This window comes from Columba livia, chromosome 28 (genome assembly GCF_036013475.1).
Source record: "Columba livia isolate bColLiv1 breed racing homer chromosome 28, bColLiv1.pat.W.v2, whole genome shotgun sequence".
Taxonomy (NCBI): domain Eukaryota; kingdom Metazoa; phylum Chordata; class Aves; order Columbiformes; family Columbidae; genus Columba; species Columba livia.
This window is the reverse complement of record NC_088629.1, coordinates 621,280-633,833: the sequence shown is the minus strand read 5'-3', so window position 1 is coordinate 633,833 and position 12,554 is coordinate 621,280. Positions and strand designations below refer to the sequence as shown.

The 12,554-nt window shown below is 66.0% G+C and overlaps 2 protein-coding genes and 1 long non-coding RNA gene across 13 annotated transcripts; 1 reads left to right on the top strand and 2 right to left on the bottom strand.

The window, feature by feature from the left end:
* Positions 1 to 20: 20 nt before the first annotated feature.
* RNF115 (ring finger protein 115) lies at positions 21 to 7,200 on the bottom strand. 6 transcript variants are annotated; one of them, XM_065042821.1, is made up of 9 exons: positions 7,013 to 7,200; positions 5,819 to 5,877; positions 4,979 to 5,030; positions 3,764 to 3,972; positions 3,433 to 3,504; positions 3,222 to 3,294; positions 2,593 to 2,686; positions 997 to 1,767; positions 21 to 920 (listed from the first exon to the last, which is right to left on the bottom strand). In XM_065042821.1, exons 1-9 carry the CDS (start codon positions 7,070 to 7,072, stop codon positions 757 to 759), a joined length of 1,554 nt encoding a protein of 517 aa, XP_064898893.1. In that variant the 5' UTR covers positions 7,073 to 7,200; the 3' UTR covers positions 21 to 756. The 6 variants fall into 6 exon arrangements, with proteins under 6 accessions (XP_064898893.1, XP_064898891.1, XP_064898894.1 ...); XM_065042819.1 differs by having other exon boundaries at positions 6,995 to 7,191; XM_065042822.1 differs by having other exon boundaries at positions 21 to 897; positions 6,995 to 7,191.
* Positions 6,616 to 6,973, bottom strand: LOC135576564 (uncharacterized). The gene is made up of 2 exons (XR_010468354.1): positions 6,676 to 6,973; positions 6,616 to 6,645 (listed from the first exon to the last, which is right to left on the bottom strand). It is a non-coding gene; the product is annotated as an uncharacterized LOC135576564 (long non-coding RNA).
* Positions 7,097 to 11,368, top strand: POLR3C (RNA polymerase III subunit C). 6 transcript variants are annotated; one of them, XM_065042804.1, is made up of 15 exons: positions 7,097 to 7,294; positions 7,368 to 7,537; positions 7,993 to 8,245; positions 8,511 to 8,696; positions 8,785 to 8,870; positions 9,075 to 9,179; positions 9,261 to 9,353; positions 9,449 to 9,529; positions 9,743 to 9,794; positions 9,884 to 9,944; positions 10,017 to 10,167; positions 10,261 to 10,362; positions 10,894 to 10,943; positions 11,023 to 11,172; positions 11,240 to 11,368. In XM_065042804.1, the coding sequence occupies exons 2-15, from the start codon at positions 7,391 to 7,393 to the stop codon at positions 11,319 to 11,321; spliced, it is 1,599 nt and encodes a 532-aa protein (XP_064898876.1). In that variant the 5' UTR covers positions 7,097 to 7,294; positions 7,368 to 7,390; the 3' UTR covers positions 11,322 to 11,368. The 6 variants fall into 6 exon arrangements, with proteins under 6 accessions (XP_064898876.1, XP_064898874.1, XP_064898873.1 ...); XM_065042802.1 differs by having other exon boundaries at positions 9,884 to 10,167; XM_065042801.1 differs by having other exon boundaries at positions 9,075 to 9,353.
* Positions 11,369 to 12,554: the final 1,186 nt, after the last annotated feature.

Below are 12,554 nucleotides of genomic sequence, written 5' to 3'. Positions count from 1 at the left end.
CAACAACCTTCCCCCGCACGTTTTCTTTATAAAGTCCTTTATTTGACGGAATAGCAAACAGAAACCCCCGGTGAAACTCGAGGCCGTGGTGCACCGGGCACGGTTAGGCGGGACTTACCTCTCCCTTAGGCCGAGTTTAACCCCCCGGGGCGGGGGGGCGGGTTTAGCGGGTGCCGTAAGCACAGACGGTACCGGGACGATAAGAAGGCGGGTGAGACGTGACACGAGTTAAAAAAGGAACAAAACATCCCCAAAATGAAGAGCTGCTCCGGGACGCGGGGCGGGGGGCCGGGGGGCGATGGCTCAAGGGGCCGGGGGCGGCGCCCTTGCCGTGGTCCGTGAGACGAGGCGGCTGCGGGACCCGCGGGGGGACGGGCCAAAACCACCCCAAATAAACCAAAAATGAGTCCGCGAGATGCAAACCCGCCGGGAGCGAGGGGGGGGCACCGAGACCCTGCCGGCCCCTCGAGAACACGGCCGCTTCTCAAGAGGAACACGGGCAGAACGCCCCCGTGCGATCCCGCCCCCCGGCTCCGGACGCGAGGGAGAGAAACGGGACATCTTGGCTTCCCCATCACCCGAGGGGACGCGGGGACAGGGGGTGTCCACGCCCCCCCAGCCCAGAGCTTTCCTCGGGTACCAAACCAAGTCAAAACCACCCAAAAAAGGCCGGAATGTGGGAGAGGCGGCAGTTGCCGCGCGGTGTCGGGAGCCGGGACGGTGGTGCCGGGGGGCGGGGGGGCGGCTCTCCCGCCGCTATTTCCTGCTACTTTGGGGTGCCGTTGTTTCCGTGCGCCCCCCGGTCAGAAAGTCCATCGCTCGTGCGCGCGGCTGTCGCTGCCCGAGCCGGCGCCGCTGGGCGTCTGTCGCGTCGAGTCCTCCCCCTTGAGGCTTTTCCTGCAGACGGGACACGTGTCGTGCTGCAAAAAGCCACCAAAATGAGACAAACGGCACTCGGGGGGGTCCGTGGGGCTGGGGGGGACGTGGGGCTCTTACCAGCTCCAACCAGGGCACGATGCAGCTGCTGTGGAAGAGGTGGTTGCAGGGCAGCTGCCGCACCTGCTCGGCCGGCGCGTAATCCTCCTTGCACACCGGGCACTCCAGACCCGCCTCTGCGCCGCCACGGGGGAGAGCGCTTTACCGCCCGGACGCGCGGCGCCGGCTGCAGGGCCCGGCCGGCTCGGGTGCCGCGGGTGCCGTGTGTGCTGCATGTGCCGTGTGTGCTGTGTGTGCCGTGTGTGCTGCATGTGCCGTGTGTGCTGCATGTGCCGTGTGTGCTGCGTGTGCCGTGTGTGCTGCGTGTGCCGTGTGTGCTGCATGTGCCGTGTGTGCCGCGGGTGCCGTGGGTGCCACAAGTGCTGTGTGTGCCACGTGTGCCGTGTGTGCCGTGTGTGCTGCGTGTACCACATGTACCGCGGGTGCTGTGTGTGCTGTCTGCGCGGTGTGTGCCGCATGTGCCACATGTGCCGCGGGTGCAGAGGGTGTTGTGTGTGCCACACGTGCCACGGGTGCCGTGTGTGCCGCATGTGCCGCGGGTGCTGGGGGTGCCGGGAACCAGATCCCAAAATAAAGTGAATTGAGGGGTGGAGCTGCCAACATTCCTCGTGGTTTTGAGGCCGATGCCAGTGACGCCAAAACCCCGAGTGTGTGTGTGTGTGTGTGTCTGTGTCTCTGTGTCTGTGTGTGTGTGTGACGGTGGCACCGATGTCGCGACCGGGGGGACGCGGAGCCGCCGCCTCCCCGGGGTCAAGCGGCAAAACCCAGAATCTGATGCAGAAATTCGGTGGGAATACGGTGGGAAACGGGTGGGAAATGGGTGGGAATCCGGCGCTCGGGCGGAGGGAACAGCCGCCGGGATATAAAAAGCGCCGGACAAAAATATCCGCGGTGGAAACGGCTTTTTTGTGCTTTAGGGAGCGTTTGGGCGGCAGCAACAGAGCAGATGGGACAGAGCGGAGGGGACAGGGGGGCGGGGCAGCGCGGGCGGGACTGAGCAGGTGGGGCAGGGTGGGTGGGGCAGAGCGGTTAGGGACAGAGTGGGCGGGGACAGAGTGGGCGTGGCAGGGCAGGTGGGGACAGAGTGGGTGGGGCAGGGTGGGCGGGGCAGCGCAGGCGGGGACAGAGTGGGCGGGGCAGGGTGGGTGGGGACAGAGCGGGCGGGGCAGCGCGGGTGGGGCAGGGTGGGTGGGGACAGAGTGGGCGGGGCAGCGCGGGTGGGGCAGGGCGGGTGGGGACAGAGTGGGCGGGGCAGGGCGGGTGGGGACAGAGCGGGTGGGGACAGAGCGGGTGGGGACAGAGCGGGCGGGGCAGCGCGGGCGGGGCAGCGCGGGCGGGGCAGTGCGGGTGGGGACAGAGTGGGTGGGGACAGAGCGGGTGGGGACAGAGTGGGTGGGGACAGAGCGGGTGGGGACAGAGCGGGCGGGGCAGCGCGGGCGGGGCAGGGTGGGTGGGGACAGAGCGGGCGGGGCAGCGCGGGTGGGGCAGGGTGGGTGGGGCAGGGCGGGTGGGGCAGCACGGGTCGGGCAGCGCGGGTGGGGACAGAGTGGGCGGGGACAGGGCGGGATGGGGGACAGTGTCACCGCTGTCACCTACCGACTTGCTCCTGAGTGACCGGCACCGTGGGCAGGGACGAGATCCTCTCCTTGTCGGCCGGGGGCGGCCCCGTGTTCTCCAGCTGGCCCAGGAGCTGCGGCAGGAAAACGGCACCGAGCGCGTCACCAAACGCGGCACCAAACACATCCCGGCCCTGGGGACACCCCTGGACCCCCAAAGTGACACGAGTGGCCCCACGGGCGCCCCCGCACCAGGACGCCCCACCGGACGCTCCGCTCCCCCGCGCCGACGCTTTTGGTGCTTAAACCTGAGTTTTGTGCCTCCAACCCCGAGCACCCCCCCCCGAACACGGTCCCCCCGGGTGCTCTGTGCTCCTGGGGGTTCTGAGTCGGGACAGACGTGCTGCGGTGAAGAACCTCGTGCCGCAAACACCCTGCGGTTATAATTCCTCGACTCGTAAGAACTGTATCCGGTCAAGGCCCCGATTTGGCTGAATCAGCCCCAAAACGGGCCCGAGCGCGGAGGAGCCGCCTTTCAACCCAACGGAGAGTTTAACCCGTTCCCGTGGCCGCTCGTCCCGCCCGCCCGCCCAGAACGCGGCACGAAACCCCCCGGGTGCGGAGAAACGCCGGCGACCACCGCGTGGGGCGCTTCCCGTCGGGTCTGACCTGGGTGACGATGGCGTCCAGGCCGCTCTGTCCCCACGCGTAGTCCCCGGGGTTGGAGTGCAGCATCCCGCTCCTGCGCGGCACCACAGGTCACCGAAAGCGCCGCGGCCGCGCCAAAACAGCCCCGGGGTTCGCGCCAAGAACCGCGGAGCTGCGGGCTGGCGGTCACCGAGCGGGTTACGGCTGCGGTGGAGCCGCGCTCGGTACTCACCAGGAGAACGGGTGTTGGGAGCCCGGAACGGCCGAGTTGGCGAAGAACCCCGCGAAGATCTGCTGGATGATCCTGGACGGGGAGGAGACGGGACAGGCACCAAGAGAACAGGCACAAAGAGAACAGGCTGAGCGGAAACACCCCGCGGAGAGCTGACAAGAACCACTCTCCCCGCCGCGCGGCTCCGGTCTGTGCCGCAGAGCACAAACGTGAACCTTCTGCATCAAACAGTCACGTATGACGAGCGCCGTGAGCCCGTTTTCTCATGTTTCTCACCCAAATTCCGTATTTTAGCGCCGATAGAAAGGGTAAAGGCAGGGGAGGCTCTTACCCCTCGATGGCGGGGGAGCGGTCGGGCCGCGAGCTGCCGCGGGGCCGGTACCGGCGCGTCACCGGCAGCCGGGGGGGGCGGCCGGGCCCCCAGAGCTCGGGCTGCGCCGGGGGGACCCGCTCGGGCTCCCGCTCCGGGTCCAGGGACCCCCCGCTCAGGAACGGGCGGAAATCGGGGAAGAACATCGTGTGGTCCAGGTGGTCCCAGAGCTGCCGGGAGAAAAGGGGGAGGCAGAGGGGCCGGCGGCCGCGTCAGGGTCGGCGGGGACGCGGAACCCGCGCGGTTTCCATCCGGCATCACCGCAGAGCCCCGGCCGGCGCCGTGCGCCGCGACGCCCCGGGCAGCGGCGGCCCAAACCCACACGCGGTGTTTTCGGGCGGGTTTGTGTCCCCGAGGGCCGGGCTGCTCGCCAAGGGCTGGTTTGGGACACACACCCGGAGCTGCCGGGAACCGGTGGGTTTGGGCAGCGCAGAACGCGGCCCCGGCGCCCCCGGCGCCCCCCGCTCGCGGCTCTCGTCCCGGGATCAGCCGCGGGGCCGGTGACGGCCGAGGGGCCGCGGCGTGCGCGAACAGGACGGACCCGCGGCGCCGGGAGCGAAAAGGCGCCGCCGGCCGGGCACGGCCCCGGGATCCCCGCAGGGACCGAGCCCGGCGCCGCGGTCGGCGTTTTCTGTTACGCCGCAACCGGAGCGGCTCCATTTCCGTGTCCCGCCCAGTCAGCTCATCTGCCGAGTCCCTGGTGCCGGGGAAAGGCAGGAATCGGGTCGGCACCCCGTTTCTGAACCGACACCCGCGGACGGGAGCGTTTCCTTCCTCGGGCTCCAGACACGACTTTCATTTATCATTAACGCCCCGAGCCGTTTACATTTACCCCCGGAGCCGTGCGGGGCGAGGGGCGGCCGCGTCCCCCCGACACCGGCCAGAAAGCGCCGGAACTTTGTCCCCGAGACAAACCCAAAGGGAACTCCAGGTGTTTGTGGCGCTGAACCTGGTTTTGCCGCGGGGGGTTCAGCACCACCGCAAACCCCAAAACCCCTGGTTGAGGAGCCGCCGCCACCACCGGGAGGACCCAAAACCGGCTAAAACCCCCCAAACCCAAAATCCAAAGGGCAATTCCTGAGGAGCTGGGGGTGCCCTGGGCCGGGTGCTGCGTGAAGGGGCGTCCGCACAGTCGTGTTTAAAACGAACAGAACAGAAACGGGGAGGCAAACTCACCTCTGCGAAGTGCGTGGACGCGCCGTCATCAGCGCCGCCGCCGTCCAGGAAACTGCGGGGAAACAGGCGCGTGAGAGCAGAAAGTGCCCGGGAGACACAGGTCCTGCCCTACGGGCACCGGCACCTGAACCGAGCAGAGGGAGCGGGACGCTGCTCCACACGAACGTGACGTTATTTCGGCAGAACGTGACGTTATTTCGGCAGAACGTGACGTTATTTCGGCAGAACGTGACGTTATTTCAGCACAATGTGATGTTATTTCAGCAGAACGTGACGTTATTTCAGAGGAGCGCGGCGCAAAGTCAAACGCGGCCGTGACAAAGGCTCGGGCAGCAAAGCTCGGCTTAACCGCTCGGCTGTGCCCCAGTAAAGCCGCTTCCGCAGGAATTCATCATGGCTGAACGTGAAAGGCGCCGGGGCGCCGCTGCACGTCCCAGCTTTGCTCTGCTGGGCAACCAGGCACCAAATCAGAGAGAGAAAAGGGCTTTTCTACCTCAGGCTGAGAGGCTGGGAAGGAAAAGGCCCGTCCTGCGGGTCGCGCTCAACTCCTAAACTTGTCACATTTTCGCTCTAATAGACCAAAGAGAAAAGGCCCCAAACCCCCAAAGCGCTTCTGCTCGCGGGACGTTGTACGCTCTTAACCCACAACCCGGGAACCCCCCCAAATCCCCCGCGTTTGCGGCTCCGGCCGCTCGGATTCGCAGTCTCGCGGGGGATTAAATCCGAATTCACACCGATCCATACGTTTTTACGCCCATTCCTGATCTCCGCCTCGTTGCCACCGTTCCCAGAGGCGCTTTGGAAGGGTTTTAGACCTCACAGCCCCCGAAGCAGCGTTACCTGGCGTCGTCCGTGACCTCCTCGATGAAGCCGGACTCGCACCGGGGACACGTGTACTCCTGGAAACGCCAAACACCGGCTCTAGGCACCGAACCGGGGAGAGCGCGGCCACACGTGCCCCGGGCTGGCCCTGAGCCCGGCTTAGCGCACGGAGACCAGGAAAGCCGCGTCTGCCCAGCGCAGGGGACACGGGGAGGACGGGTCTGGGGACCAGGACACGGGTCTGGGGACCAGGACACGGGTTTGGGGACAAGGACACGGGTTTGGGGACAAGGACACGGGTCTGGGGACAAGGACACGGGTCTGGGGACCAGGACACGGGTTTGGGGACAAGGACACGGGTTTGGGGACCAGGACACGGGTTTGGGGACAAGGACACGGGTCTGGGGACCAGGACACGGGTCTGGGGACAAGGACACGGGTCTGGGGACCAGGACACGGGTCTGGGGACCAGGACACGGGTTTGGGGACAAGGACACGGGTCTGGGGACAAGGACACGGGTCTGGGGACCAGGACACGGGTTTGGGGACAAGGACACGGGTTTGGGGACCAGGACACGGGTTTGGGGACAAGGACACGGGTCTGGGGACCAGGACACGGGTCTGGGCACAAGTGATGTGTTCAATGGCGGGGCAGGCGCAGGCTCCAAATCCACGCTTCAAGACCCAAACTGTGACAATATGGGGGCTTTTGGGGTCACCCCCGTCTGCGGGGGCTTTGGGGGTCACCCCATCTCTGGGGGTTATTTTGGGGCATTTTCACTCCTCTCTATGGGTTGTTTTGGGGTCGCTCCCACCTGTGGGGTTATTTTGGGGGTTCACCCCACCTGTGGGGTTATTTTGGGGGTTCACCCCACCTGTGGGGGTTATTTTGGGGGGTCGCCCCTTTCTGTGGGGTCTTTTGTGGGGTCACTCCCACCTGTGGGGGTTTTCTGGGGGGTTCCACCCCATTCTGTGGGGTTTTCACCCCTCTCTGTGGGTTTTCTGGGGGTGTCACCCCATGGGCGGGGCGCGAAGGGAACGGCCCTTCCCGGGGAGCTCCGGGAGGACCCGGGGGCACGGACACCCCGATCCGCCCCGCGGGCGGGGAACCGCACCGGCCCCCCAGGGACAGGCCCGGCCCGGCCCCGGCGGCTCCAGCCCGGGCTCCCCCGGCCCCCGCGGCCCGGCGCTCACCGGCAGCTTGGGGCTGACCTGCCCCTTGCAGCTGTGGCAGAAGAATCGGTGCTGGGACACGGCCGCGGCCTCCGCCATCTTCTCTCCCTGCCGTCAGTCCTCCGCCGAGCCAGCGAGCCGCCGGGTAGAGCGCCCGCGGAACGACCCTGCTAGCCTCCCACTTCCGGCGCGCTCGCCTGGCCCGGGCCTCCAGAGCGGCCAACGGGGCGCGGCCGTGCCTAGAGAGGGCGGAAGTAGGGGGCGGAAGGAACCGGAAGCTCCCGTTGCCATGGTGGCCGCATGGGCCTAGGCCGGGCCTGGGTGAGTGAGGCCTGGCGGGGGGACGCGAGGGAGCCCCGGAGCGGCCGTCAGTAACACGGGCGCTTGTCCGCAGGGCGTGTGGAGGGACCCGCCGCGATGACTCAGGCCGAGATCAAGCTGTGCTCCCTCCTGCTGCACGAGCACTTCGGGGAGATCGTGGAGAAGATCGGGACGCAGCTGCTGCGGGCGGGCGGGCAGGCGCTGCGGGGCATCGCCGGCGGCACCGGGCTGCTGCTGGACCAGGTGCGCCGGAGAAACCGGTTAAAACCGGGAGAAGTACAAAAATCAGAGCTTTGCCTCTTATAAACGATAATAGTAATAGTAATCATCACCGTGGGGCGGGTTTTGTTCGGCGAGAGGGGTGTTTGTCGTTGGTACCTCCCTGGGGAAGGAGAGCGCGGCTCCGGCTCTGTGGGGAGCGGAGGGAGCGGAGCCCCGGGCGGCGGGTCGCAGTCACGGCGTCATTTTGCTCGGGAAAGAGCTTTAAAATCACGGAGTCCAGGGTTACCCCCGGCACGTCCCGAGAACCGCATCCCCGTGCGTCCAGCCCCTCCAGCGCCCGCAGCCTCGGGGGAGAAAGCGCCCCGGAGCCCCGGCTCAGGGGACGCGCAGGGGACAGGGCGGCCGCACAAACCGCGGCGGCTCAGCGGCGCCAGCGGGGCTTGAGCACAACGGGGGTCCCCGTCCCCGTCCCCCAGGTGAAGAAAGCCCTGTGCGTCCTGATCCAGCACAACCTGGCGACGTTCCGGCCGCGCCGCGGCGGCGTGGAGTACGAGGCGCAGTGCGGGCGCATCCTGCGCATCCTGCGCTACCCCCGCTACATCTACACGGCCAAGACGCTGTACGGCGACACGGGCGAGCTCATCGTGGAGGAGCTGCTGCTCAACGGCCAGCTCACCATGAGCGCCGTGGTGAGGAAGGTGGCCGACAGGCTCACCGAGACCATGGAAGGTGGGAAGCTCTGCTGCTTCGCTTAAAAGATAAACGGGGTTTGGAAGCAGAGGGGGGTTCGGGAGCCGGTTCTGCGCTTTGGGCTGTGTCAGCAGCCTCGGACGTGGAGAAGGAGCCACCCAAAGTGGCCGCGTTGCCGAGATGCTGCCCCCCCAGCCCAAAGCGGCCCCCGAGCAGCACGGTCGTGCTGGTTCCCTGGGGACCGCAGCGCCACCTCGTCCCCTGCGGCACAACTCGGTGCCACCGTCTTTCTCTTGCGTTCCAGACGGGAAAACCATGGATTACGCCGACGTCTCCAGCACCTTCGTGCGCCTGGTGGACACGCACTTTGTGCAGAGGTGCCCGCTGGTCCCCGAAGGTCCCCAGAGCCCCGAGGTGCCGCCTCCCCCGGCACCCACCCTGCTGAGCAGCGACAAGGACATGTACACGGTGCCGCGGCTCAGCCTCGTCGGTGAGGACCCCGCGGGCTCGGCGGCGTTTGGGAAGCACCGGAGACCCCAAAGTGTTGGTTTTTAAAGCAAACGCTGCGTTCTTGGCAGGGAAGGGGAAGCGGAGACGATCGTGCGAGGAGGAGGACGGTGAACCCCGGGTCAAGAAGCAGAAGCAAGAGGGAGAAAGCTCCGAGGTACCGGGGAGGCTGAAGCCACGTCGCCCTCGCTGCTGCTTGGCCCCCACTTCCGCGGCTCTTCCCCCTCAGTTCCGCGGCTCTTCCCCCCCACTTCCGCGGCTCTTCCCCCCCACTTCCGCGGCTCTTCCCCCTCAGTTCCGCGGATCTTCCCCCCGACTTCTGCGGCTCTTTCCCCTCAGTTCCGTGGCTCTTTCCCCTCAGGCTCCCCCCGACGACGGCATTTACTGGCAGGTCAACATCGACCGCTTCCACCAGCATTTCCGCGACCAGGCGATCGTCAGCGCCGTGGCCAACCGCATGGACCAGGTTGGTGCGTCCGAGGGACTCGCGCCCCTCGGGGCGGAGGTTCCTCACCCTGCAGCTCTTTCCTTTGCCCCGACACCGCAGACCAGCAGCGAGATCGTGCGGACGATGCTGCGCATGAGCGAGGTCACCACGTCCTCCGGCGCGCCCTACACGCAGCCGCTCTCCTCCAACGAGGTCGGCTCCGGCGCCGGCGCCCTGAAACACCCGAACATTTAAAACCCCCGTTGTTCCATTTTCCCCGTTGTATCCTCCTGGTTGTCCTCCCGCAGATATTCCGGTCCCTTCCCGCCGGGTACAACATCGTGAAGCAGGTTCTGGACCAGTACCTCGCGCTGCTGGCCGACGACCCCGTGAGTCTCAGCGGGAGGGAAAAGCCGCTTCCTGCCCATGTTTAAAAGATGCCGAAAGCGATAAAACGCAGCAGATGTTCTTAGGCTGTTGAGAGCAGAGAAATCTGTATTTTTACATAAAATCTTTGTATCTTTACAATCAAAATTTTAAGAAGATCAGGGTTTTTATTGCTTTGGGACGCACTGAGTTACGTTTTTAATGTTCTCTTGCAGCTGGAGTTTGTGGGTAAATCCGGAGACAGCGGCGGGGGCATGTACACCGTCAGTATCTTTTGGGGGTAAAACACCCAACCCGGTGTTTCCGGTGCATAAATCGATTCCCAAGCGTTTACCCTTGACCTCGACCTCAACCAGACCTTCACAAGGCCCTCGCGTCCCTGGCCACGGCCACGCTGGAGTCCGTCGTGGAGGAGAGGTACAAACAGCCGTTTTTTCAAGACTTTTGCCCCTTTCCCCTCCACGTGACCGGTGTTCCCGCCCCGCGCAGGTTCGGGTCCCGCTGCGCCAGGATTTTCCGGTTGCTCCTGCGCAAGAAGCACCTGGAGCAGAAGCAGGTGGAGGATTTCGCCATGATCCCGGCCAAGGAGGCCAAGGAGATGCTCTACAAAATGCTCTCGGAGAGCTTCGTGTCCCTGCAGGTGAGCGCCGACACCGGGCTGGACGCCGACACCGGGGCTCGGGGCTGCAGAGCGCTGCGGGGACACGCGGCTCGGTGACATCCCACCCCACAGGAGATCCCCAAGACCCCGGACCACGCACCGTCCCGCACCTTCTACCTCTACACCGTGAACGTCCCCGCGGCCGCGCGGATGCTGCTGCACCGCTGCTACAAGGTAGCCTGGTTCTCCTCCTCCTCCTCCACCACGACACGTGGTTCTTCTCCTTCTCCACCGCCACGTGTGGTTCTTCTTCTCCTCCTCTTCCACCACCATGTGCAGTTCTCCTCCTCCTCCGCTCCAGGTGGTTCTTCTCGTTCTCCTCCACCACCACCATGTATAGTTCTTCTCCTCCTCCTCTTCCTCCACCACCACACATGGTTCTTCTCCTTCTCCACCACCACACGTGGTTCTTCTCCTTCTCCACCACCACACGTGGTTCTTCTTCTCCACCACCATGTGTGGTGGTTCTTCTCCTCCTCTTCCACCACCATGTATAGTTCTTCTCCTCCTCCTCTTCCTCCACCACCACACATGGTTCTTCTCCTTCTCCACCACCACACATGGTTCTTCTCCTTCTCCACCACCACACATGGTTCTTCTCCTTCTCCATCACCACGTGTGGTTCTCCTCCTCCTCCACGTGTGGTTCTGTTTGGGGTTCAGTTTGGGGCGGGGGCATCACCCCCATTCTCTCCCCTCCCCCCAGAGCGTGGCCAACCTGATGGAGCGGCGCCAGTTCGAGACCAAGGAGAACAAGTGAGCGCTGGGGGTCACGGGGCGGGGGGCAGGTTGTGGGGACACGCTGAGGCCGCCGTGTCCTTGTCCCCGTGCCCAGGCGGCTGCTGGAGAAGTCGCAGCGCGTGGAAGCCATCCTGGCCTCCATGCAGGCCACGGGCGCCGAGCCCGCGCAGCTGCAGGAGATCGAGGAGATGATCACGGCCCCCGAGCGCCAGCAGCTGGAGACCCTCAAACGCAACGTCAACAAGTGAGCGCCGGGCACGGGGACGAGGGCGCGCGCCGGGGACAGCGTCCTCACCTCCGTGTCCCCCCAGGATCGACGCCAGCGAGAACCAGGTGGATGAAACCATCTTTGTGCTGGAGTCCTTCATCGAGAGCACCGTGAAGAGGCCCTGAGGGGCGGGGGGGGACACGGAGGGGACAATAAAGCCAAAATCACCCATTCTGCCGAGTTTCCCGCGTCCGCAGCCCGCCCGGCGCCGCCGACAGGGGGCGCGCTCGCCTGGCGGGAAGGCCCCGCCCCTCCGGGGAGACCACGCCCCTGGGAGGCCCCACCCTCTCCAGGGGAGACCACGCCTTTGGACCACACCCTTTCCCGGCCACGCCCCCTGGTGGCCCCGCCCCCCGCAGCGGCCATGGCGGGAACGCTCAAAAACCCCCGAATTCCGTCCCAGCGGCCCCGTCTCCCCCCGACGGCGGCTCAATCACCTTTATTGCAGCGAAGTACCGGCGGCGGGTACAAGGAAACGGGACAACCGCCCACGCGGAGCGGTGTGCGCTGCTCCCCGATGGGTGGGCGCTGCTCCTGGGCCGGCAGAGCGGGTTACAAAAGGCGCTAAACACGTGCTACGTGTGGTACCTGCGGTGCCCGGAGCTGCTGAACCGGGAGCTGAGGATGCAAACGGGACGTTTACATACATAAATAACCCCAAAACATCCCCTGCACCCTGCTCTGCGCCCCAAAACTGCCCCGTGTCCCTGCTCTGCGCCCCAAAACTGCGTCTGGACTCAGCCCCACCGACCCCTCAGCCCCACACATCCTCTCCCTATCACTCCTCCGTCCTCACAACTTCCTCAGCCCCACCGGCGCCTCAGAACCGCTCAGCCCCACATCCCCCCTCAGCCCCACTCCACCTCACAGCGCCCTCCGTCCCGCATCCCCGGCCCGGGCCTGTTCCCCCGCCCCCGGTCCCGGTCCCGGTCCCGGTCCCGGTCCCGGTCCCGGTCCCGGTCCCGCCGCCGCTCGGTTCCCGCTCTCCCCGGTCGCACCTTCAGCTCCGCCGCCTCAGGACACGGCAGCGGCACCGCCGGAACTGCGCGCACACCGCGCAGGCGCAGGGCACGCCCATTCCCTTCGCCACGCCCACTTATTAACACGCCCACTTCCCACCACGCCCACTTCTCGCCGCGCCCACGCCCACTGATTCGTCGCCACGCCCACTAATCGTTTGTCACGCCCACTGGCGATTCGCCACGCCCCCGTGGTGGGAGGGGGCGGCTCCGAGCTTCCCGTATGGAGCGGGTGCTGTATGGGGATGTGTAGGGACCGGTGCTGTATGGGATTAGGGCTGTATGGGGCTGATTCTATACGGGGCTGGGGCTGTGTTGGGCCGGTTCTATATGGGGCTG